This window comes from Lathamus discolor, chromosome 1 (genome assembly GCF_037157495.1).
Source record: "Lathamus discolor isolate bLatDis1 chromosome 1, bLatDis1.hap1, whole genome shotgun sequence".
In the NCBI taxonomy this organism is placed as follows: Eukaryota; Metazoa; Chordata; class Aves; order Psittaciformes; family Psittacidae; genus Lathamus; species Lathamus discolor.
The window spans coordinates 6020874-6042361 of NC_088884.1; the positions used below are offsets into that span (position 1 = coordinate 6020874).

A 21488-nucleotide genomic window follows, 5' to 3' on the forward strand; every position below is an offset into this window, starting at 1 on the left:
CCTGAACTTTCAATTACTTCCAAATGTGGCACGTTCAGTGGGGTTCATAGAATCACAGAGTGGTTTGGGTTGGAAAGGACCTTCAGATCATCCAGTTCCAAACCCCTGCCACAGGCAGGGACATCTCACACTGGAACAGCTTGCTCCAAGCCCCTGTGTCCAACCTGGCCTTGAACACTGCCAGGGATGGGGCAGCCACAGCTTCTCCGGGCACCCTGTGCCAGCGCCTCAGCACCCTCCCAGGGAAGAGCTTCTGCCTTATCTCCAACCTGAACTTCCCCTGTTTCAGTTTGAACCCATCACCCCTTGTCCTATCACTACAGTCCCTGATGAAGAGCCCCTCTCCAGCATCCTCGTAGCCCCCATCAGACACTGGAAGCTGCTCTGAGGTCTCCACGCAGCCTTCTCTTCTCCAGGCTGAACAGCCCCAACTTTCTCAGCCTGTCTCCATACGGGAGGTGCTCCAGCCCCTGAGCATCCTCTGGACTTGCTCCAACAGCTCCATGTCTTTTTGATGCTGGGGACACCAGAACTGCGCACAGTGCCGCAAGTGGGGCCTCACGAGGACGTTGTGTGGAAGCAGGACATGGGAATTTCTAAGGAAGAAGCTGAATTTGAAGCCAATTCAGCCAAATACCCAGTTTCTTTCCTGCTTTCCCTGGCCTTTTCCTGTTGTACTCTCACTTGCTCTCTTCCCACTCCCCAGCACACCACAGCTCGAGCTGCATCCCCGATTTACAAGGTTCTACCCCAAACCAACTGCATTCTGCTGAGCTGCCCTTTGTCTCCTGCACCCTGAAGCAGGGAACATCTGGTTGAGTCTGGCGGCAGAAGTGCTGTTGGGTTGCTGGTGCGTGAGATTTACATTTCAGTTAGCACATCGTTCCAGGGAACTCCGTTTTGCTCGGCAGGAAGCGGTTTGGATTACAGCAGGGTAGCACCTTCAGTCACTCATAGTCAAACGAAGCTCTGAGGCTTGAGTTTTACAGAGGGGACTGCAACGAGCTGTTTAATTTCCCCCTTTTTAAGTGAAACATTCAATAGAATCACGAACTGTGGTTGCTGCCTTGTGAATGCAAATGGCTTTACCAGCCAGAGGTAGCTGCGTGCTTATCACACGTGCTGTCTCACAGCCCTGTGTTACACGTGGGTAAACCACGGCAGAGGGAAATTGCACTGATTTGTGTTGTCCCGGGAGGTTTTCCATAAGAACTGGGTCAGGATCCAGGAATTCTGTACCTCTGCTCAAATGCTGTGTCTTTGAGGTGAAGCACAGGAGACTGTGCCCATGCAAAAGCATTTTGGGAAGCCAAGAGCAGCTCGTTTATCCTGGTTCCTCCCCTAGGTCAGCAGCAAGGCGGTAGGAATCACAGTACAGATGCTGTAGGACAAGGAGCTGCTGAACGAAGGGATGGAGAGTTTGTCAGACACAAAGGGATGGTGTTTTCATATAGACCTGTGCCTGAAGGAGAGGATAGGAAGTTTTCTGGCTATAAGTTTGATGCAGAGTGAAGAATTCCAGGGGCTGTAGAACAGGTCCATACTCCTGGACCTACTACAGATAGAACTACTGGCTCCTCCTGGACATCTGCCGAGTGAAGGCTGAGATGCTCCATGGACAATCACAGTGTGTAGGCAGCCAGGGCAACTTGCTGTGGGCCTGGTAGAAGACAACAGCAGAAGGCTGGTGGTGGCTTGGACTCTCCAGCACCCATTCTCCAAATTAGCAGCTGTATATTAAACAAATGGGTACAAAATGGTTGGGTTTGGCACTCTGACCTCATCTCCTGGCCTCATTCCTTCACTAACCCCATGATACCAACCCTAGAACCGCTGGCAGAGGCTTGACTTGCTGGTGACACCGCTCCAAACCCAGCAGGTACACCTCCCTGTTGTATTCCTTTAACCGTGTCCTGCAGACAGATGAGGAATAGCCCCCAGCACTGGCCAAAGGGCTGTTTATTTCCCGGCAGATCACACACATCCATCTCCAACCCTACCTTCCTGAAGCTCCATGTCATGCCCTGGCAGTGTCCGGCTGCCCCACTCCCTCTGCCTGCTCCCTCAGGGGCTTGTCTAAGGGAAGATGCTGCATAATAAACTGCTATTTGGCAGCTGACAACGTGAATTAGGGTTTCTTGTAACAGTCCTATGGGGGGGGGTGAGGAGAGCTGCTGCTCAGTGTGATCACACCAACCACCCGGGTCTCTCTTCGAATCCCTCACTCAACGGGGAGACAGTGAAGGGCTTGAAGGAGACCCATGAGGTCCTTCCCGGGTCTCATCCTGCACTGCTGTGGTGTTGCTTCAGCAGCTCCAGCCTGCAAACCGCTTTGAGTTCCCCATTCATCTACCAGTTGTCCCCTCTAATGCCAAGGTGTGTTTCACCAGCGTCTCCCCGTGGTGATTCTTCATCAGGGACTGTAGTGATAGGCCAAGGGGTGATGGGTTCAGACTGAAACAGGGGAAGTTCAGGTTGGAGATAAGGCAGAAGCTCTTCCCTGTGAGGGTGCTGAGGCGCTGGCACAGGGTGCCCAGAGAAGCTGTGGCTGCCCCATCCCTGGCAGTGCTCAAGGCCAGGTTGGACACAGGGGCTTGGAGCAAGCTGCTCCAGTGGAAGGTGTCCCTGCCCGTGGCAGGGGTTGGAGCTGGATGAGCTTTAAGGTCCCTTCCAACCCAAACCAGTCTGGGATTCTATGGTCTATGGGTCTGGAGCCTCCTGGCACGGAGTCAGCCCTGCACACCCTGTGCAGGCTCCGCACTAAATCTTGCTGCTGGACAAACCCTCTCAGTAACCCTCACAAAGTATTTCAAGCTTCTGAGATATTTTTCCTGCCTCGTGTAAGGCAGGGGCAGAGGAACCCTCGGAGCTGAGCCTGAAATTCATTTTCCTGCAGGGAGGAGGAGGCTCCTGCATTTTGATCATGCATGCTTTGCCCTGCGCGTACCCCAGAGCAAGTAGAAGCACGCAGATGTAAATCAGCGCCCATCACAAAGGCATGAAGGCTCCACAGTGAGAAATCCCCCATGCTGAGGGTCCTTCCAGAGGAGAGATCACTGCTGGAGACCCCAATTTCGAGACCCATCTGAGACCCAGCTTCAGTGTGTGCTTGAGCCCAGAGCCCCACCGTGTGCTGGGCTGCACCCCCAGAGCGTGAGCAGCAGCTCAGGGAGGGGATCCTGCCCCTCTGCTGTGCTCTGGGGAGACCCCCCCCTGCAGCCCTGATCCAGCTCTGGGGCAGCAGCACAAGAGGGACGTGGAGCTGCTGGAGAGAGGCCAGAGGAGGCCATGGAGATGCTGCAAGAGGGCTTGGTATTATGGGACTTCATCTTCCCATTTGCAGTGGTCTGGAGGCCTTGATGTACACAGCTGAGCACCAGTTGCCTCAGCCTAAGACCCATCAAGTTCAGCTCTGTATGCTAAGGACTACAGGGCCAGGTCGCACAGAGCCTTGAATGAGATGGTTTAGTGTGAGGTGTCCCTGCCCATGGCAGGGGGGGGTGGAACTGGATGATCTTAAGGTCCTTTCCAACCCAAACCATTGTATGTTTCTATGGTTTGATGTAAGCCAGACAAAACCAAAGGAATTCAGTTAAAGAAATTCAACTAACTAAACAACAAAGGAATGGAGGAGATGGATGGTCCCTGCTTGGTGCTGCAGAGAGGGAAGGAAACAGCCACAACAGGGCATCTGCTGGCCCCACAGGCTGCTGGCGCATCGCTGGTTGAGCTGCAATTCCCTGTCAGCCTCTATGAATGAGGAGTAGGAAGAAGAGATTTGGGGAAGGCAGCTTCTCACCTCGTGGCAGCATCGAGGCTTACGTTGGACTGAGCGACAGATGAGGCCACACATTCTGGGTAGGATCACCAAGCCCTGGAGGACACATGTGAGGAGCACACGGGGTAGGGGAGGCCCGGGGGTGCTGGTCACCCTGGAGGTGTTTCAAAGCAGGAGGGATGAGTCTTCCCCTCAAACCCCAGCCAGGCTCAGTCTCTCCTATCTTCTCTCATACAACAGCAGGACAAGTTGTGTGCTGATTTCAGAGCCCCAGGAATTACTTGACTCGGAGCTCCGTGTATTTTCCAGTCACCAGCAGCTGATTCCAGTAACACAGCATGGATGGAGAAACAAACCCAACATAACTTTGAAGAGGATATAGATTTATTTCATATTTTAAAAACCCAACAAAAGCATCACCCTAAACCCAACCAACCAACCCAGAAGCTCAACACTGGTCAAAAAGCTTTCTGGCTCGCCCACTTTTCCAGCCTCTGCTGAAAAGTCTGTGCTATTATGTCAGGAACATTAAAACCAAGCACATCAGTAACCCCATTTTTTTGGGGGGGGGGAGAAACCTGCATTTAAATACTGCTTTTGGCTAATGGGGTCCCTTCTTCATGGACCTTCCTTTGTCTCACAACTGGGCAAGCTCAATGCTCTCCTGCAGCAGGAAGGGAATCACTGCATCTTCTATGACACTGTAAGAGTTATAAATACACAGAAAGACATGAGTCACATAAAAATACCCCTGACAACAACGAATCTCAACCCATCGTTGACACTCGGTATGACAGAAGACCAAGGACAGCACATGGCTAAGAGAAGGGAACCCAAAAAGCCCCAAACCTACCAGTAGGACAGGAACTGGAGACAAGATGTGATCTCGAAACAGTGACCCAGTGAGTGTCTATGTACAGGTTACACTCATGCAGGCACTGCTCAGCTATTGCTCTGCTAAATCCCCACCCGTTACTCAGTCCCTGATACTGAATTTGTGGTGCCTTCCCCTCCCTCCCCATGGCAGCTGAAGCTCTGTGTTAACAGCTTTGAGGAGCAATACCCTTCATCCTGGAGCCCATGCAAGGAGATGGAAGGGGGAGCTGACCCACAGGAGGTGCTTGGAACCAGTGTCCCCCGTACTGAATCCTTGGAAATATCCCATGTCTGACACTCAAGAACCAAGAGGTTTTCCAGGCTCAGGAAAAATCAAAACCCTTCACAGCACCTCAGGATGGAGCTGTGGGTCCCATCAGCATCATACCACTGTTGGGATGGAGTTAATCACTTCTGCAGTGGTCCATACACTGTTGGGCTTTGGGTTGGTGCCTAAAACCATGCTGATAACAAACCAGTGCTTCAGCACTTGCACTGCATCAAGGCTTCCCCTTTTCCACTCACCAATGATTAGACTATGGTGAGCAAGAAGCTGGGAAGGGGCATGTCTGTGACACGGGTTAAAAACAGCAACAAAACCATCAGGGAGGAGGTTTTGGAAAGGTTGCCATTGCTCAGGATGGGCTAGATATAGCTCTAACAGTGGGAGATGGGTTGGAAAGCTGTTGGGATGCTGGGTGGTGGAGTAACAGTCCTTACTTGGCCAAGCTGGATGTGAATAAGGTTGACATTCTGGATGCTTTAACTATCACAGCAGAGCAGGGACAGCATCATGAGGATGGGAACAAGGTGCTCCAGGACAAGTGAGGCAGCACAAAACAGTGCTCCTCATGCTCCAAAGCTGAGACAACTTGCTCTGCCCAACACTGAGCAGCTCCCAGAAGAGCTGCAGCTGCTGCTCCTTGAATCGCTGGCCACACGTTGCCCGCACTCACTGGGACACACACCCAAAGCTCTTGGAGGCACCAATCCTGCACCAGTTGGATGCTGCTATGAAGCCCAGAAATGCCACAAGCAATGCTGATGCCCAAGGGGCGGGAGAAGAGAACCAGGTGAAGGGACAGTAAAACCAGCCCCCAGCAGCAGAAATAAGCTCAGTTGTACTGGCCCTTAAGTTCCTTGGCATCATTTGAACCCTGAGGTGAGGCTGGATCTAGGGGGGGATCATGGGTGCACTGGGGGCTCAGCACAGGCTGTTGTTAACAAAACCCACTGCACATGATTGTGATGAGGGGAAAAGCAGGAAGCGACTGGAAAGTGACCTCTACTGAGGACCTAACAGGGGCAGGAAGAACCCAGGACACCCTCTGGCTGGTGAAGTATCATGGCAACACCTGAGGACTCTGATCTAGCTGAAGATGTCCCTGCTCACTGCAGGTGGGTTGGACTGGATGAGCTGAGAAGGTCCCTTCCAGCCCCAGCAAATCAGCAAAGCCTCAAAGCACTTCAACTACTCCCTGCTGCCAGTGATGGGAACTTGCTGGCTGGGGAATCAGCCCCCTGAGCCACTCCCCAGTGAAGGACCTACTGGGCAGACTGGAAGGCTCTACAGGAGCAGAGCACAGGGGAAATAGGATCAGGCAACAAGGACTCAGGTTAACAGCCAGGCCTGGAATCTCCAGTGTAACCAACAACCTGCTGCACAAATAGCAGTTCCCCTGGACATTGAAGGATGGCTCCAAAGAGGCTCAGGGCCTGGCTCACTGAACGTGGAAGAGTGGACAAGAGCACCACAAGAAGGCTGGGCTCCTAAAGGAGAACTGGGTCAGCTTTTCCATTACTTTCAAATGGGAAAACAGGGGGAAAAGCTGGAAGCGAAAAGGGTTGCAAAAATAACCACATTGTCTTTCCATGATCCATGTCAGTAGGTTCCCAGGGGAGGCTCCACATTTCCCAGGAGCGTGGCACAGCCAACACCTCCCTTGTGTTATAAAACAACCCCTTCTGGGGCATTCCCTGCTGCTCTGCTCTATAAAACAATAAAAAGGTCCCTGCAGAGAGGTCCCAGGCTGTTACTCCTCCTTTGACCTCCTCCTCCTCCAGCGAGCCAGGAAGGGCCCGAGGCTGTTCCACACCTCGGTGTACATGAGAGTCCCCATGAAGACGAAGGCAGTGCCCAGCCAGTGCCAGGCTGTGAAGGGGTTGTGGAAGTAGAGGATGGAGAAGATGAGGCTGACGAACTTGCGGAGCGTCACCACCAGTGTGACCGTGAGGGACGTGCACTCCGTGGTGAGGATGAACACGCCGCGGATGCAGACGTATCTGGATAGGTGAGGTAAGGGGACATCAGGGATGAAGAAGGAGGACACCCTGGAAACCCTTTGGGAATGAGGACTGGGCAATGAGCAACCCAAGTCTGGTTATAGAGGGAGTAAGATTCCCTTCTCACCTCAGTGTTTCCACAGCTATGAACAGCTTCACTGCAAACCCCAAAGACACCCCAAATCTCCCCCCAACCCTGCTCTGGGCCAGCAAAACTACTCCAGTCCGGGAGCCTGGTGAAAGGTTGATGGCACACAGGGTTTACAGTCCCTGCCATAGAGTCAAAGGAAGCTAAATCACAGAATCATAGAATAGTTAGGGTTGGAAAGGACCTCAAGATCATCCAGTTCCAACCCCCCTGCCATGGGCATCCAGACTTTATGGAATGGTTGGGTTGGAAGGGACCTTAAAGCTCCTCCAGCTCCAACCCCTGCCACGGGCAGGGACACCTTCCACTAGAGCAGCTTGCTCCAAGCCCCTGTGTCCAGCCTGGCCTTGAACACTGCCAGGGATGGGGCAGTCACAGCTTCTCTGGGCACCCTATGCCAGTGCCTCAGCACCCTCACAGGGAAGAGCTTCTGTCTTATATCCCATCGAAATCCATCAGCAGAAGTTCCCTTTCTCTTTGAGGGGGTATGGGAAAGGCAGATTAAATAAGGGGGTTTCATGGAGGAGCCTGAGCAGCAACTTATGTTCTCTGAACAGTGAGAGGAAAATGGTAAGAGGGTCTCAGATGAAGGGTCCCTTTCTTGAGGGCATCTCATCTTCATCAGACTTTCAGACCTCTCCTCTCTGCCTGGAAGACTCTACACTGACATACTCCAGATAGCTCCTGATGTGTCCCTTCTACCTAGAGATGGCTGGCAAAACTGTAGCGAGTTTACCCCAGTCAGTCTGTCCCTGGGGAGGTGGTGCTAGATTTCAGCTACCCTGGAAAAAATCATAAGCCCCAGGTTAAATTCCACTCTCTATTATCCAAGTGACACACACATCGGCTCCCAAACGCAGGGAAGACTCCAAGGACTTTATATCCCCACCCCATTGCTCCTCTCCCACCCCACTGTGGTGTCTCAAGCTGTGCTTTCAAAGGATACTGAGTGATGACGTTCATGAGGAGGTAGAACCACATGATTGGCAGGGTCAGGCCGATCACTGGGACCTGGAATGGCTCTGCAGGGAGAAAGGATGGAGCAAGGTCACTGCCTCCTACTGCTTAAAGGTGATGCACAGAGAAACAGCTCTATCCCATCCAGGATTGACCACTAGAGCTTCAGGAGGCTGTTGCTGTGTTAGGCAGGATGAGGTGTGGGCATGGTTTGATTTTGGAGAGTTATCTTGTTCCTACTTTGGTAAATGACAAATGCCAGAGTTTGCAGATACGCTTTGTCTTGGTTTCTTTAGGGCTGTCCTACTGTTAAAACTGGATGAATCAACTGTGTGGCTCTGAGAGGGCTAACACAGCAAAGCCAGTGCAGCACCAGCAAAAGAAGAGTCAATGGGTCTTTGTTTATACCTGGGTCCTGCTGCTCCCATTTCTGAACCCTCTCACAGGGAAGAGCTTCTGCCTAAGAGCTCATCTCAGTCTCCCCTCGGGCAGGTTAAAGCCATTCCCCTTGCCCTGTCCCTATAGGCCCTTGTCCAAAGCCCCTCTCCAGCTTTCCTGCAGCCCCTTTAGGCACTGGGGCTGCTCTGAGGTCTCCCCTTCAGGAGCCTTCTCTTCTCCAGGCTGCCCCAGCCCAGCTCTCTCAGCCTGGCTCCAGAGCAGAGCTGCTCCAGCCCTCGCAGCGTCTCCGTGGCCTCCTCTGGCCTCTCTCCAGCAGCTCCATGCCCCTCTTGTGCTGCTGCCCCAGAGCTGGATCAGGACTGCAGAGGGGGTCTCCCCAGAGCACAGCAGAGGAGCAGAATCCCCTCCCTCAACATAATGACAGGGTTGAGAGATACAGAAGCTTTCTGGTGCTAGAAAGCCTGTTGAATTTCACTTGAACATCCCAAGACAACAGTCTGATGTGCAAAACTGCTGGAATGAAAGCTTCCTGTGGCATTTTCCAGAGGACAGAAAGGTGTGAGAGCAAGGATCCATCTGTGCAGCACTTACCTGACTGGCTGAAGAGGACTGCATGGTGGTAGATGTTGGGGGCAAGAAGGAGAAAGCCAGGGAGTGGTAACGCGTGCTGGAGAGAAAAGACATGATGTTAACAGGTTATGTGCACCCAGCCCACTTCTCATCTCATCCTGGGAAAGCAGCCTCACACATCTGGATGAGAGCACACAATTCCCTGCTCCAGCTCTGCTATGTGTCATCCTTTCGATTTGTGCTGCGTATGGGATGGGAAGGAATTCTCTCAGCAGTTCTATCTGCCCACTAAAAGCAACAGGAAGAATGTGGTGACTCACATTATAAAATAGGGCCTCTTTAGAGTGCTTCCCAAACCGCTTGTACAGGGTCTCCTGGAAAATTCCCATCCTGGCAGACATGAGGAGGGCGAAGGTGAGCGCAGCAATACCTGGAAGAGAAGAAGAGCCTTGCCACACTGCCCTAGCATGGCATACCTCAGATCAACCAGCCTGAAGGCTCCCACAAGCTGGCTTTCAGTCAGTCCAGACTTCGTAAGACTGGTAACAGCCTTCAGGACACAGGCATCCAGTGTCTCACTCCTCTCCCAGGGAAGAGCTTCTGCCTTATCTCCAACCTGAACTTCCCCTGTTTCAATTTGAACCCATCACCCCTTGTCCTATCACTACAGTCCCTGATGAAGGGCCCATCTCCAGCATCCTTGTAGCCCCCTTCAGACACTGGAAGCTGCTCTGAGGTCTCCATGCAGCTTCTTTTCTCCAGGCTGAACAGCCCCAATGTTCTCAGCCTGCCTCCATATAGGAGCTGCTCCAGCCCCTGATCATCCTCATGGTCTCCTCTGGACTTGCTCCAACAGCTCCATGTCCTTCTTATGTTGAGGGCATCAGAACTGCACACAGTGCTACAAGTGGCATCTGAGCAGAGCAGAGGGGCAGGATCACCTCCTTTAAATACCGAATGAACACTTGAATCAGCTGCAGCCCATCTACCTCTCTGCAGTCTATCTCATAGCATCAGGTGGGTCAGGTAGGGCTTCTTTTGCAGAAAAAAATCAAGACACCTGCAAACATGCATGACTGCAGTCTCACTTTGTCACTAAACCACTACCTTGAAGAACTGCTTAGATGTCATATTTACCTCATTTGACAAATGAAGAACATCTCCTTGCACAAAGCTGCTGATGGGTGCCCCAAAACCTCTTTCTTTGCAAGCCAACATTCACCAGATGCTCAGCAGAACTTAAACCCAGCACCACCTGCTTCACACAACTCACATAGAATCATAGAATCTACTAGGTTGGAAAAGACCTTTAAGGACATCAGAGAGCTGAGTCTTGACCCAGCAAGGTCAGCTGGAGATGTGACACTCACCTAGTAGCCACCACAAGAAAACCTGGAGTCCATCCTCTTCATTTAAGCTGGAGTCAGATGCCTGGTGGAGGGAGACAAAACACAGTCACACTGAGCCACCATGTCCCTGCAGCTCAACCTGCCTGTATCTCACTCTTGGTTTATGCCTTGTATTCCAAGCAAACCCAAGCTCTCATATTCTCCAAACAGAGGTGGCAGTGACTACAGCACACTCTGCTTTCCATTCTGCTCAGGGAATGCACCAGATTCCAGCAGAAAGTGTAAATGTCTGACCAAGAAAGCAGCTTTTCTGAAGTGAACGCCCTAGCTTAGCAAAAGACTGAACTCTTCAACCACAAAACTGAGCAATGATACTTAGAACACTCTCAGACAGCCCATCAGCTCATCTGTCCTCATCTCAGAGATGAGTGTGCAGGAAAGAATAAGGGGTTTGGGCAAGCCCCAGTCAGGTATTAAACCAGGACTATGGCTTGCAGTGAAGACACTGAGGAAACCAGGCCTGTAGAGGCTGTTAGCTGAGGGCAAAACTCCAGGTAGCATGACTTGGCTCGACTCCTTTCCACTGCAGTTTAGGGCAAATTAGATTATCTCACCTTTGCCACAACTGCATGTACTATCCCACAACTCCATGACTGCAAATGGGTTAATACAGAGCAAAGCTGCACTGCACAGACCTTCTCAGACATTCTAAGGACATGAAAAGCAATTCAGTGATGAGGAACTTGGAGCTTTGACAGCCCTGGTTCATTCCCAGTCTCTCAGAGCTGGATAAAGTGCAACCAATTTTCACTTGACCACCACTTTATGCCATTTTCCTGTCTTCAGCTGACAAGATCAGGCTGTAGGCGCTGACCCAGGAAGATCCCAAAGTGGTGTTACATAGGGATTTTTTTCATTCCTCCTGTTCTCCAAATACATGCACTTTATTTCAAGGGTCACAGAAAGTTACATTGGATGAGAGCAGGTCTGGAATAATCTAGCCTGAAAGCTGACAATCTCTTTAGGGATAAAAAGAGCAAAGGCTTAAAATGGATGAGTTTTGTTTAAGATTCACTGCTCCTACTGCAACACATCACAGTAAAACAGCTTCTAAGTGTTATAAATAATGGTTTAGTGTCAGCAAAAAGCAACCTAAACAGGTTAAAAGGCACCTGTAATTAAGCTAAACCACACATACGTATGTATCCCTTCCTTCTAAACCACATGAAAATTAAACTGGGAACAAGAGCTTTTGGGAAGCAGATTTAGAGACAGAATGCATTTTATCTTTCCAGTAATAGTCAAGCAAAGGGAATTACTGATGAAGGTGCTGACAGCAGCTCCTCCTGTCAATGAGGTTCACAGGTCTGCCCTCAGGCCCTTTCCAATCCTTACCACTTGCTTTGCAGACATGAAAGTGCAGGTGAAGATCCCCACGGACACCAGGGCTATGGACATGTATTTAGATACGCTGTATCTGCACAGGGGGAGAAGAGAGATGTCAATGACCCAGCTCAGCCTTGTGTCATTCATCTGCTGCTCTCTTGCATCACATTTAGCTCCACTGCACTGGTGTGAACATGGAGTAATGGGCACATATCCATTACCTAACTGAAGGGAAGAGGGAAGGTCAACTCATTCCAACAGCAACAAAAAGAGGGGCATTTGGACCAAGATCTCCTTGCCTGTGGCAGAGGATCCCTCTTGGATCTCTGCGTAGTAATGGAGTGGTAGGGGATGTTCTCATGCTGGTCCAACAGCCAGACCCTAAAGTACTGGGAGGACCCTCCTGACCTGATGTGGGTGGGTTGACCCCAACAGCAGCCAAGCACCTACACAGCACTTACTGATTCCCCCAACCCCATGGGATGGGGCAAGAACAAGAAAACTCATGGCTTGAGCTAAAGAGTTTAATAGGTGAGGGAGGAAAATAAAACCCCCAAAACATGCAAAAGCAATCACTCATCGCCTCCCATAAGCATGGCCATCTTGAAGCCAATTCCTCCCAGCCCTTTTCTTCCTCTACCCTGGTTTCTATTGCTGCACACATTAAGTGGCACAGAATATCCCTTTGGCCACATTGGGTCGTTTGTCCCAGCTGTGCCCCTCTCAACTTGCTGTCCACCCCCAGCCTATTCGCTAGGGATGCAGAGTGAGAAAAACAGAGCCTTGACACTGTGTAAGCACTGTTCAGCAACAGCCCAAACATCAGTGCTATCAACACTGTTCTAGCCACATATCCCAAACACAACACCATGTGGGCTGCTATGAAGAAAGTTAACGCCATCCCAGCCAGACCAGTACAACCATCCATCAGGAGTGGTACTGGCCTCACAGAAGTGAGAGGAAAGAAGAGAGCTAACACAGAAGGCTGAAGTGATGTGTTAATCTCTCTTTTCAATCCATGCTTGACTTAAATGAAGGAGTGAAGGGTGGTGGGAATGCAAGAGAGAATTATTCCAGCCTCTAGTTCAGGCATATCTTTATGTCCCAGTTTCCCCACCAGTAAATCAAGAATATTTAACAGGAAAGGGCACTAAGCAGTCAGGATTAAGTCAATGGCAAAGCATTCCCTGGTGATGTAAAAAGAGGGTTTGATTTACCTTTTCTTCAAAATGATGATACCTAGAGCCATGCTTGCTATGAGAGAACCCTGGGGAGGAAAAGAAAGAGGATTAAAACAAAAGAGAAGGTCAGCATGACAAAGTTCCTTGCACCATGATGCAGAGAAACACCACAAACTCAATATAACTAATGCCAAAGCACCGACAGACATGCCAGAACAAGATCAGGCAGACTGGTAAGGTGGGGACAAGACAAGACAACTTCAAGTTGTGCCAGGGGAGGTTTAGATTGGAGATTCGGAACGATTTCTTCACCCAAAGGGTTGTCAAGCACTGGAACCTGGAACAGGCTGCCCAGGCAAGTGGTGGAGTCACCATCCCTGAAGGGACTTAAAAGACATACAATGTGGCATTTAGGGACATGGTTTAGTGGTGGACTTGGCAGTGCTGGGGAACAGTTGGACTTGATGATCCTATAGGGCTTTTCTAACCTAAATGATTCTATGAGTCCCACTTCAGTTAGGAGGAGGGGAGAACTTGAGCTGGGTGGCTTGGGAACAAGGAATGCTGGCGCAAACAGGCTCTAGGATCTTCCCCATTTTTGGCACCCTCATGACATTCAGTGTGTGCTACAGATCAGAACCTGCTGTGGTTTTAATGTGGAATAGGACCATGGCTCCACAGATTGACTGCAGGGCTGCAATACAAGAACCATCCATTACGGCTCATGCAGGACAGGTCTCTGAATGTCGTCTGGTTTTCTTCTTTTTAACCTCTCCTGACTTCAGGTATCTCAACTCCATGGTATGCTGTGGGAGAACTGCCCAGCAAATTCTGTTATTCCAAACAGCTGGGACTTCACCTTCTTCGGTTTTAACAGATATTGTAGGCTGGTGCTCATCTACACTTAAGTAAAGATGCATTTTAATAGCATTTTCCAAAGCAAAGACAATGCAGTAACAGTGGAGGTGGAACTAGGCCAAATCCATGCTCTCTGACCTTGGGTTTTTAACCATGACACCTACACTAGGACATGGACCACTTGTTGTAGCTGTGTGATGGAAGGGAAAGCTGGATGCCCTTGGCCAGAAATTCAGTTCATTCAGAGGTGACAGCCAGAGTCTGGGCTTGGTTTTGTCACTTACTTCCCCATCACCTTTGGAAATATAAAGCCTGGTTGAGCCCCTTTCTTTGTCTATCCATTAAGTTGAAATATAATGATCAACACTGTGAAAGTCAGAATTGGAACTGAGCCTTCAGAGGAAAGCTGCTCTCCCCACAGGTTACATGGAGTTTACTATTTGCACAGGAGTTTGGTGCCCTTAGAGAGGGTGGCAGAACACATGCAGGGACAGTGCTTGCAGAGATAACAGGAAGAGATGTCACATGAGGAGGAAAAGGATGACAGTACTCACTGATCTGAAGATCATGTGCAGTGGCATGGCGATATTTAAGTTCAGGGCATAGTTATTCACCACACTGACAGTGAAGAACATGGCCACCATGGTGAAATAGTACCTGAAACACAGGAACAACATAAGCCAGCTGATAGCTGCGCGTATACCTCCCTGGGATGCTGGGAGTCACCTTGGGAACAGATTTTGGGTTGCAAGGAAAAGTCTGGAGCTGAGCAGGAGCCCTAGCTTTTTGGGGCTGTGACAAGGAGATCAGTCCCCTTTGGATGTAATAGGCAAGCCCTTAGGACAGGAAGCAACCTGACCTGCACTGACTCAAGCTGTGCTAACTCTAGAAGCAAAGGGGAGCTGAGGATACTCCGCATGAGATCTTTCAGCAAGGACTTCCTCCGTACCCCTCTTTTCTGAGCGCAGTGGCATAAGACAAGGCTTGACTTGAGGGGATGCAATGGCTGCCAGCAGGCATCACTACCCTGAGTGGAAGGAGGAACCATTCAAATCCAGGCTGAACACCACCTCCATGGTTCTACACCTCCACAGACTACAGGTTCTCGTTGTGACATGGCCACAAATGGCACTAAACCTGCCCTCAACTTCCTGTCAGGAGGATCTCTGTCCCAACACTCAGCTGCCACAGGCAGTCTGCTAAGGAACCCCACTAAACCTCTTCACTTCACCCACTGAGTGCCAGGGAGGAGAGCAGGAACATGCAAGGCCATTGTCAGGACAAGATCAGCCCTGATGGAGAAATGCGGAAGTGAGTTTGTGTTTCCAGTAAACCTCTTCCTCCCACACTCATTGCACCAAGCCCCAAAAACACAGCAAAGCTCTTCAAAACACAGCCAACTCTTCAGTGTGCAAAACAGTGGCCTATCGCTTGGACAGGGAAGTATCTGATGGCAATTTCCTATTGAGAATTCTCATAAAAAAGAGGAGTTCATCTTTTATCAGGCACGACAGGTTCTCAATGTGGCTTCACAAATACTGTAGAATGGATGGGATTTAGACAGGATAAATTGATAAGCCATTTTATTAAACACTTTTGGAGATAACTAGACAATTTGTGCCTAGCAAAAGTGTTCGGAACAACTATACCTTATTGGTATGGCTGGCTTCTTCCTCCCAAAGTTGGTTTCGAAGATAAAGCCTTCCACTGCAATAAATAGGAACTGGGAGAATGTCACTATGTTCCCACATCCTGGAAACTGCCTGCAGAAAGGGGAAGAAAGACAAGCATCAGAGTAATGCCACAGAGAACAAACACTGCAATGGGTTCTGATTAAAAGAGGCTCACAGCTCTGAGCATCAACCTGGGGGGGGCTTTACTGCTTTATCTGTCCAGGTTCTCACATTGCCTTTGTTCAGCACCTCCCTGCAGGTATTATTCATCTGTGCTTGTAAATACATGTGCAGCAAACTCTTCCTCAAACATTACCAAAGAGGTAATAAGCAGCCACCCCCACTGGTGAGGCTGCACCTTGAATCCTGTGTTCAGCTCTGGGCCCCTCACTACAAGAGAGACATTGAGGGGCTGGAGGGGGGCCAGAGAAGGGCAATGGAGCTGGTGCAGGGCCTGGAGTACAAGTGTGATAGGGAATGGCTGAGGGACCTGGGGGGGTCAGTCTGCAGAAGAGAAGGCTCAGGGGGGACCTGATCACTCCCTACAAGTGCCTGACAGGAGGATGGAGCCAGGAGCGGCTGGGCTCTGCTCCCAAGGAACAAGGGATGGGACAAGAGGAAATGGCCTCAAGCTGCACCAGGGCAGGTTTAGATGGAGATAAGGAACAATTCCTTCTCCAAAGGGTGCTCAGGCATTGGAACAGGCTGCCCAGGGCAGGGCTGCAGGCACCGGCCCTGCAAGTGTTCACACACCGTGGAGATGAGGCCTCAGTGCCATGGGTCAGTGGTGGCCTTGGCAGTGCTGGGAACAGTTGGACTGTATTTGCTTAAAGGTTTTTTCCAACCTGGTTGATTCTGTGACCATGGGTCAAGTGGTAAATTTGGTCTGGAAGTGAAAGACGAAACTGGTCGCATCTCAGAGCTCTGTATAACATCCTGCAGGGTCAGCATCTGAATGAGCAACATCACACACTTGACTTCACCATGGTTATGGATCCTCCCCTTTCTCATAGGGAAGTGGTTCTGATAGGGCTCTCTCTCTACCTAAAAGCTACTGTACTTTTTAGAGGCCAGGTGAAATAATGAATCCACCCAGGAGGAAGGCAGCAGGATTTCCAATAGCACTTATTTCCACTGCATGAGGGAAGTGCCAAGCTCAGGTCTGTGCCTGCAGAGCAAGGTGTTGTATCTGTGGTTCTGCTTGTATCATAAGCCACAAAGCAGTATCTGACCTTGAAAGAGACCTTCTTAGCTGAGCATCTTTCTTCTCCCAGAGTCCCACACACTGCAGCCATCGCTGCCTTTGTAGTGGAAATAACACCACCTCTGAGCAAATCAACCTCATGTGTTTATTCTGAGGGAAGAACCATAGAATGGTTTGGGTTTGAAGGGAGTGTAAAGCTCATCCAGTTCCAACCCCCTGCCACGGGCAGGGTCACCTTCCACTAGAGCAGCTTGCTCCAAGCCCTTGTGTGCAACCTGGCCTTGAACACTGCCAGGGATGGGGCAGCCACAGCTTCTCTGGGCACCCTGTGCCAGCGCCTCAGCACCCTCACAGGGAAGAGCTTCTGCTTTATATCTAACCTAAATCTCCTCTGTTTAAGTTTAAACCAATTCCCCTTTGTCCTATCACTACTATCCCTGATGAAGAGGAACTACACACAAGCCCACAACAGCTTGACAATGCACACTCCCTGCATGGTGATCCTACAGACATGTCCACTGCAGAGCCTGCCTCCTTCCTAAGAAGCTTACAGGCAACAGGAGAGGATTTCCTGGAGGCACACAGTCAGCTGTGGGCTCAGAGGAGGCCGTGACATGTCACATAATCAGACAGCTCCCTGTTACTTGCAGCTGGAGATGGGAATTTAAGTGAGTACTTCCCCTATCTCTGCTGCAAGACAGAAACTGAGGCCAAGGACTTAATGGAGAAGCTGCACACCACTGAGTCCTGATCCTCACCCTGGTGCACAAGCATGCAGCTTGCTCACACAGCACCCCATCACAAGTAGTTAGGGGCTGGGTCTAGACATAGCTTTGTAGAATCACAGAATCTCAGACTGGTTTGGGTTGGAAAGGACCTTAAGATCATTTAGTTCCAACCCCTTGCTATAGGCAGGGACACATCACATTAGACTGTGTTGCCCAAGGCTCTCTCCAACCTGTCCTTGAACACTGTCACGGATGGGGCACTTACCACTTCTCTGAGCACCCTGTGCCAGCGCCTCAGCACGCTCACGTTAAAGAACTTCTTCCTTATATCTAGAATACAGAATGCAAGCTGAGGGATGCACTGGAAAACTGGAATAACCAAGCTGTCTCCTGGGTAGCAGAGCCAAAGGCCTGACCTCCAATATCTCCTCTGTCACCCCCCAAGACTTCTCAGAAGCAGCAGCACTGGATAATGCAGAGCTGGCAAGCGGTTGCCACCTAAGAGCACTTGAAAAGGCCACCTTCTCCCTGCATTTTCCATGGGGTAGGCACTAGCCTGAGCCCCTCCTCTCTACCCACCTGCCAACATTCACATTTTTCAGAGCTCAACCACCCACAAGACCTCAATTCCTGCTGTGCAATGAGGTGAAGAGGTTTGGAAGTGACTTGGGGAAGTGAAGAGATACGGAACAGTAGAGAGAGGCCAGGCTCCAGGATTGTAAACTTTATCTCTATAGGGGAATACAGAGCACGTGTAAACTTGGAATAAACCCAGACTGTTCCCATGCACTAGACTTTGTTTCCTCCCCATTTACAGATCCTTGCTGTACATATACCTCACATTATCAGGGTTATATGTTGACTGATAGTAAAAAGACAAACAAAGAAACCTCCAGGCTGTATCTGTATCTTTGACTCACAATCCTAACGCACTGATAGACCTAAAAGGAGAGACAAGATATGTGGCTATATCAACCACAAGGATCCGCTCTAGCTGTAGCTAACTGATAACAAGTCCTCCAGAAGCAATGTGAAAACACTGGAATGCAATTGTCGCCTGCCTACTAGGATGGGATTGCCTGGGCTGCCACACAGCCCCAGCAGATGCTGGGATGAAAGATGGTATAGAACATTCCACGCTCTGCAGGGAATTCCTTCAACAGCCCCTGCAAAAGAGCAACCTCCCCATTTGCACCATACAGGGAAGAACCCCCTGCATTGATATCCACCATGCAGAGCCTCAACTGGTCTCAATAAGAAGGCACCTCACAAGGACACAGCTTCAGAAGGTGAAGAGCAGACCATGGATCATGGGATGAACTGGATGGCGTTTCCTGCCCTGTCCAGGACTCCTTCTGTTATTCAGACAGGGACTTAAGTTTAACTTGCTCTTTAAAACCCCCAACAAGGACTCTTCCTGTTCTTTCTCTCCCAAACCCACTTCACTACATTGAGAAAGAGCAAACCTGTTTTTTGGCCTCCTTTAAATCCCCTTCATAGCAATTTAAGCCCCTTACTTCTTGTTCTGCCTCCAGAGCCTAGCAGAAAAATTTCTCTCCTCTTCCCTGCAGCCATTCTCCACACATTTAAAGTCTTCTGTCTGTCCTCAGGCATCTGTAGACTAAACACTTCTCATTCCTTTTTCTCTGTCCTCATAAATCCTTAACAAATTTCTCCCAATTCCCCTCACTAGACTTAGTCTGGTCACTGCCTTTTCCTGTGATCCTCTTCCAGGACTTGGCTTGTTATGAGAAGATTCATTTCCAAGAGAGACTTTTCCCTCCAGGTAACCCCAAGACCTAAAGAAATAATCAGCGTAACCCCAACTCAGGGACCAAAGGTGAACAGCACAAGTGAGGGGTACAGGAACAGAGCTGTTAGAAACAGGGGAACGAGAGGCACTGCTTAAGACAAGCTTGTATGTGAAAAGCAGCTTTTCCTTGATGTCTGCAATTGAATTTCTGGAATTTGATGCTCAAAAGCCCTTCTGGGGTTCAGACACCTCATTCTGAATAGGGCCAAATGGCTCGGTTTTGCTTTAAGGTCTGGCTTCGGGATACACAAACCTAAGTGGCAAGCAAATGGAAGAAGCCAGATCCAAAGCTCTCTTCACATTAGAAGGGCCCATTCCTCCTCCCTCACTGATGGCCCAGCACAAGCCAACAGGAAATGCGGAGGTCAGAGCAATCCCTGAGAGGAAAGAGAAGTCACCGCACAAGGTCTGCTCCACCAGGAACTGCTTCTTGATTCATACAGGGATTGCAGAGTGATTGTGTAGCCTTGTGTTAAGGTACCTGCATCCCAGCCTCCCACTTAGCTTCAAATATCCCCACTGCTGGCTTACAGAGGCAGGCTTCCTCTTGCACTCCCTTTTTCTCTGATCCAGCTGGGATGATGATGGGTGGGGAGGAAGTAAGGGCAGGTTTTAACTATGAATGATTGCCCAGAGAAGCTGTGGCTGCCCCATCCCTGGCAGTGCTCAAGGCCAGGTTGGACACAGGGGCTTGGAACAAGCTGCTCCAGTGGAAGGTGTCCCTGCCTGTGGCAGGGGTTGGAACTGGAGGAGCTTTAAGGTCCTTTCAACCCAAGCTGTGATTCTATGATGTTAACACAGTACAGAGAGGTCAGGGGATGCAGCTCCACACTGACTTACTATGATTGTAGGCACAAAACCCGTTTAATCATTACTTTCTTCCAGTTAAATCAAGCACTTTTGCCCTTAACAGCTTGCTGACCAACACTGGACACAAAACCAGCAGACCATCACCTTTTCCAAGCCATGCCAGCCTTCCTCCATAAGGGCAAGGAAGGTGACACAGCACTTACACAGTACCCTAAACATCAGCCCGCCTCTCTCTGCAACCTGGGAATTCCCCTTCGCTCCAAGCACCACAGGGAGACCTTGCCGTCACCACCTTGGCTTTGCGGCTGCATTTTGGTACCAAAGATCACGTTTCCAGATGGCCAACGTCCCCTCGGCCCTGCCTGCTGTCCCCAGGGATCCCTACCCAGCTCCTGCACGTCTTCTTCTTGGGATTTCAGCTGTTACTTGGGATCAGAGTGGGGTTTGAGGGCCGGACTGATGCATGTGGTGGTCCCTGTGTCAGCGGAGACAGGAGATTCCCAGGGCTGGGACCATGACAGGACCAGGCTGGGCTCAAGCTGGGGGGGGACGACAGCCCCCCAAAACCCCACCAGACACTGACACAACAAGGCCAGGGCCTGGCAATTCACATCCTTCTGGCACCTTGATGAGGAACCCTGGCATTCCTAAGCCATGAAGGGGACCGGCCACCCCACCGGGGCCACAGAGCCCATCACCACAGACCCCCCCCCCCCAAATCCCTTCACAAACCGCTTCCATCTCCTGGAGACCCCCAGGGCACCGCTGCCGCTTCCTCCCCTCACAAACCCTGAAGCCGGTGGCGGACACCGTGCCCCGATCCCATCGCTGCCCCCGAAGCCTCTCCCCGTCCCCGCACCTGGCCAGCAGCTCCAGGAACACCACGTTGCTGCAGCAGCCGCCGAACACCAGCCCCACCGCCACAGCCGGGTGCATGGTGTTGCCTCAAGCAGCGAGGCAGCGTCCCGGGCCGCCACCGCATCCCGCTCCCGGGCCGCGGCCCCGCTCCCGAGCCCGGCCCCGCTTCCTCCCGGCCCCGGGTAGTTCGGTCCCCGCCCGCTGCCCGTTCACCGACACCGCCGCGGCTGCAGGGCCGGGACTACAACTCCCAGCATCCCCCGCGGGGGCCTCTCAGCAGCCTCCAGCCAGTGGCGCGATGCCGGGGGGCATGATGGGAGTCGTAGTTCCGCGGTGGCGGCGTGCGGTAATGGCGGTGGAGGGCTCTGCGCTGAGGTGGCTGGAGGAGAAGGGAGGGGGACAGCTCAAACGCTGCTTCCCTGCTGAGAAACAGCCGCTAATTGTCGGTTTGGGGTTAGATCATTAAATTATCGCTTTGATGTGAGATCGAGCTTGTCTGAGGCCTGTGGTGGAGCCTCCCGGGAGGTCCTTCCGTGCGCTCAGGGCCACAGGCAAGCCCCGTATCAATGGCACCATGGCGGAATCAGAAACACGGGATACTGAGGCAGCAAAACTGG

At 51.0% G+C, this 21488-nt stretch overlaps 1 protein-coding gene across 1 annotated transcript; it reads right to left on the minus strand.

The window, feature by feature from the left end:
- Nucleotides 1-4140: 4140 nt before the first annotated feature.
- Nucleotides 4141-21099, minus strand: SLC35B4 (solute carrier family 35 member B4). The gene is made up of 10 exons (XM_065673245.1): nt 20873-21099; nt 15435-15548; nt 14340-14442; nt 12964-13013; nt 11756-11837; nt 10382-10442; nt 9332-9441; nt 9033-9108; nt 8032-8107; nt 4141-6937 (listed from the first exon to the last, which is right to left on the minus strand). The coding sequence occupies exons 1-10, from the start codon at nt 20947-20949 to the stop codon at nt 6688-6690; spliced, it is 999 nt and encodes a 332-aa protein (XP_065529317.1). The 5' UTR covers nt 20950-21099; the 3' UTR covers nt 4141-6687.
- Between the last annotated feature and the right edge of the window lie 389 nt (nt 21100-21488).

What these genes read in the sequence shown, in the direction of transcription:
- SLC35B4 (XM_065673245.1), bottom strand. Translation starts at nt 20,949, where the DNA reads ATGCACCCGGCTGTGGCGGTGGGGCTGGTGTTCGGCGGCTGCTGCAGC. An exon ending in TTCCTGGAGCTGCTGGCCAG is followed by an intron (nt 15,549 to 20,872) that starts GTGCGGGGACGG and finishes CCCTTTCTGCAG; the next exon opens with GCAGTTTCCAGGATGTGGGA. An exon ending in TGCACATGATCTTCAGATCA is followed by an intron (nt 13,014 to 14,339) that starts GTGAGTACTGTC and finishes TTTCCTCCCCAG; the next exon opens with GGTTCTCTCATAGCAAGCAT.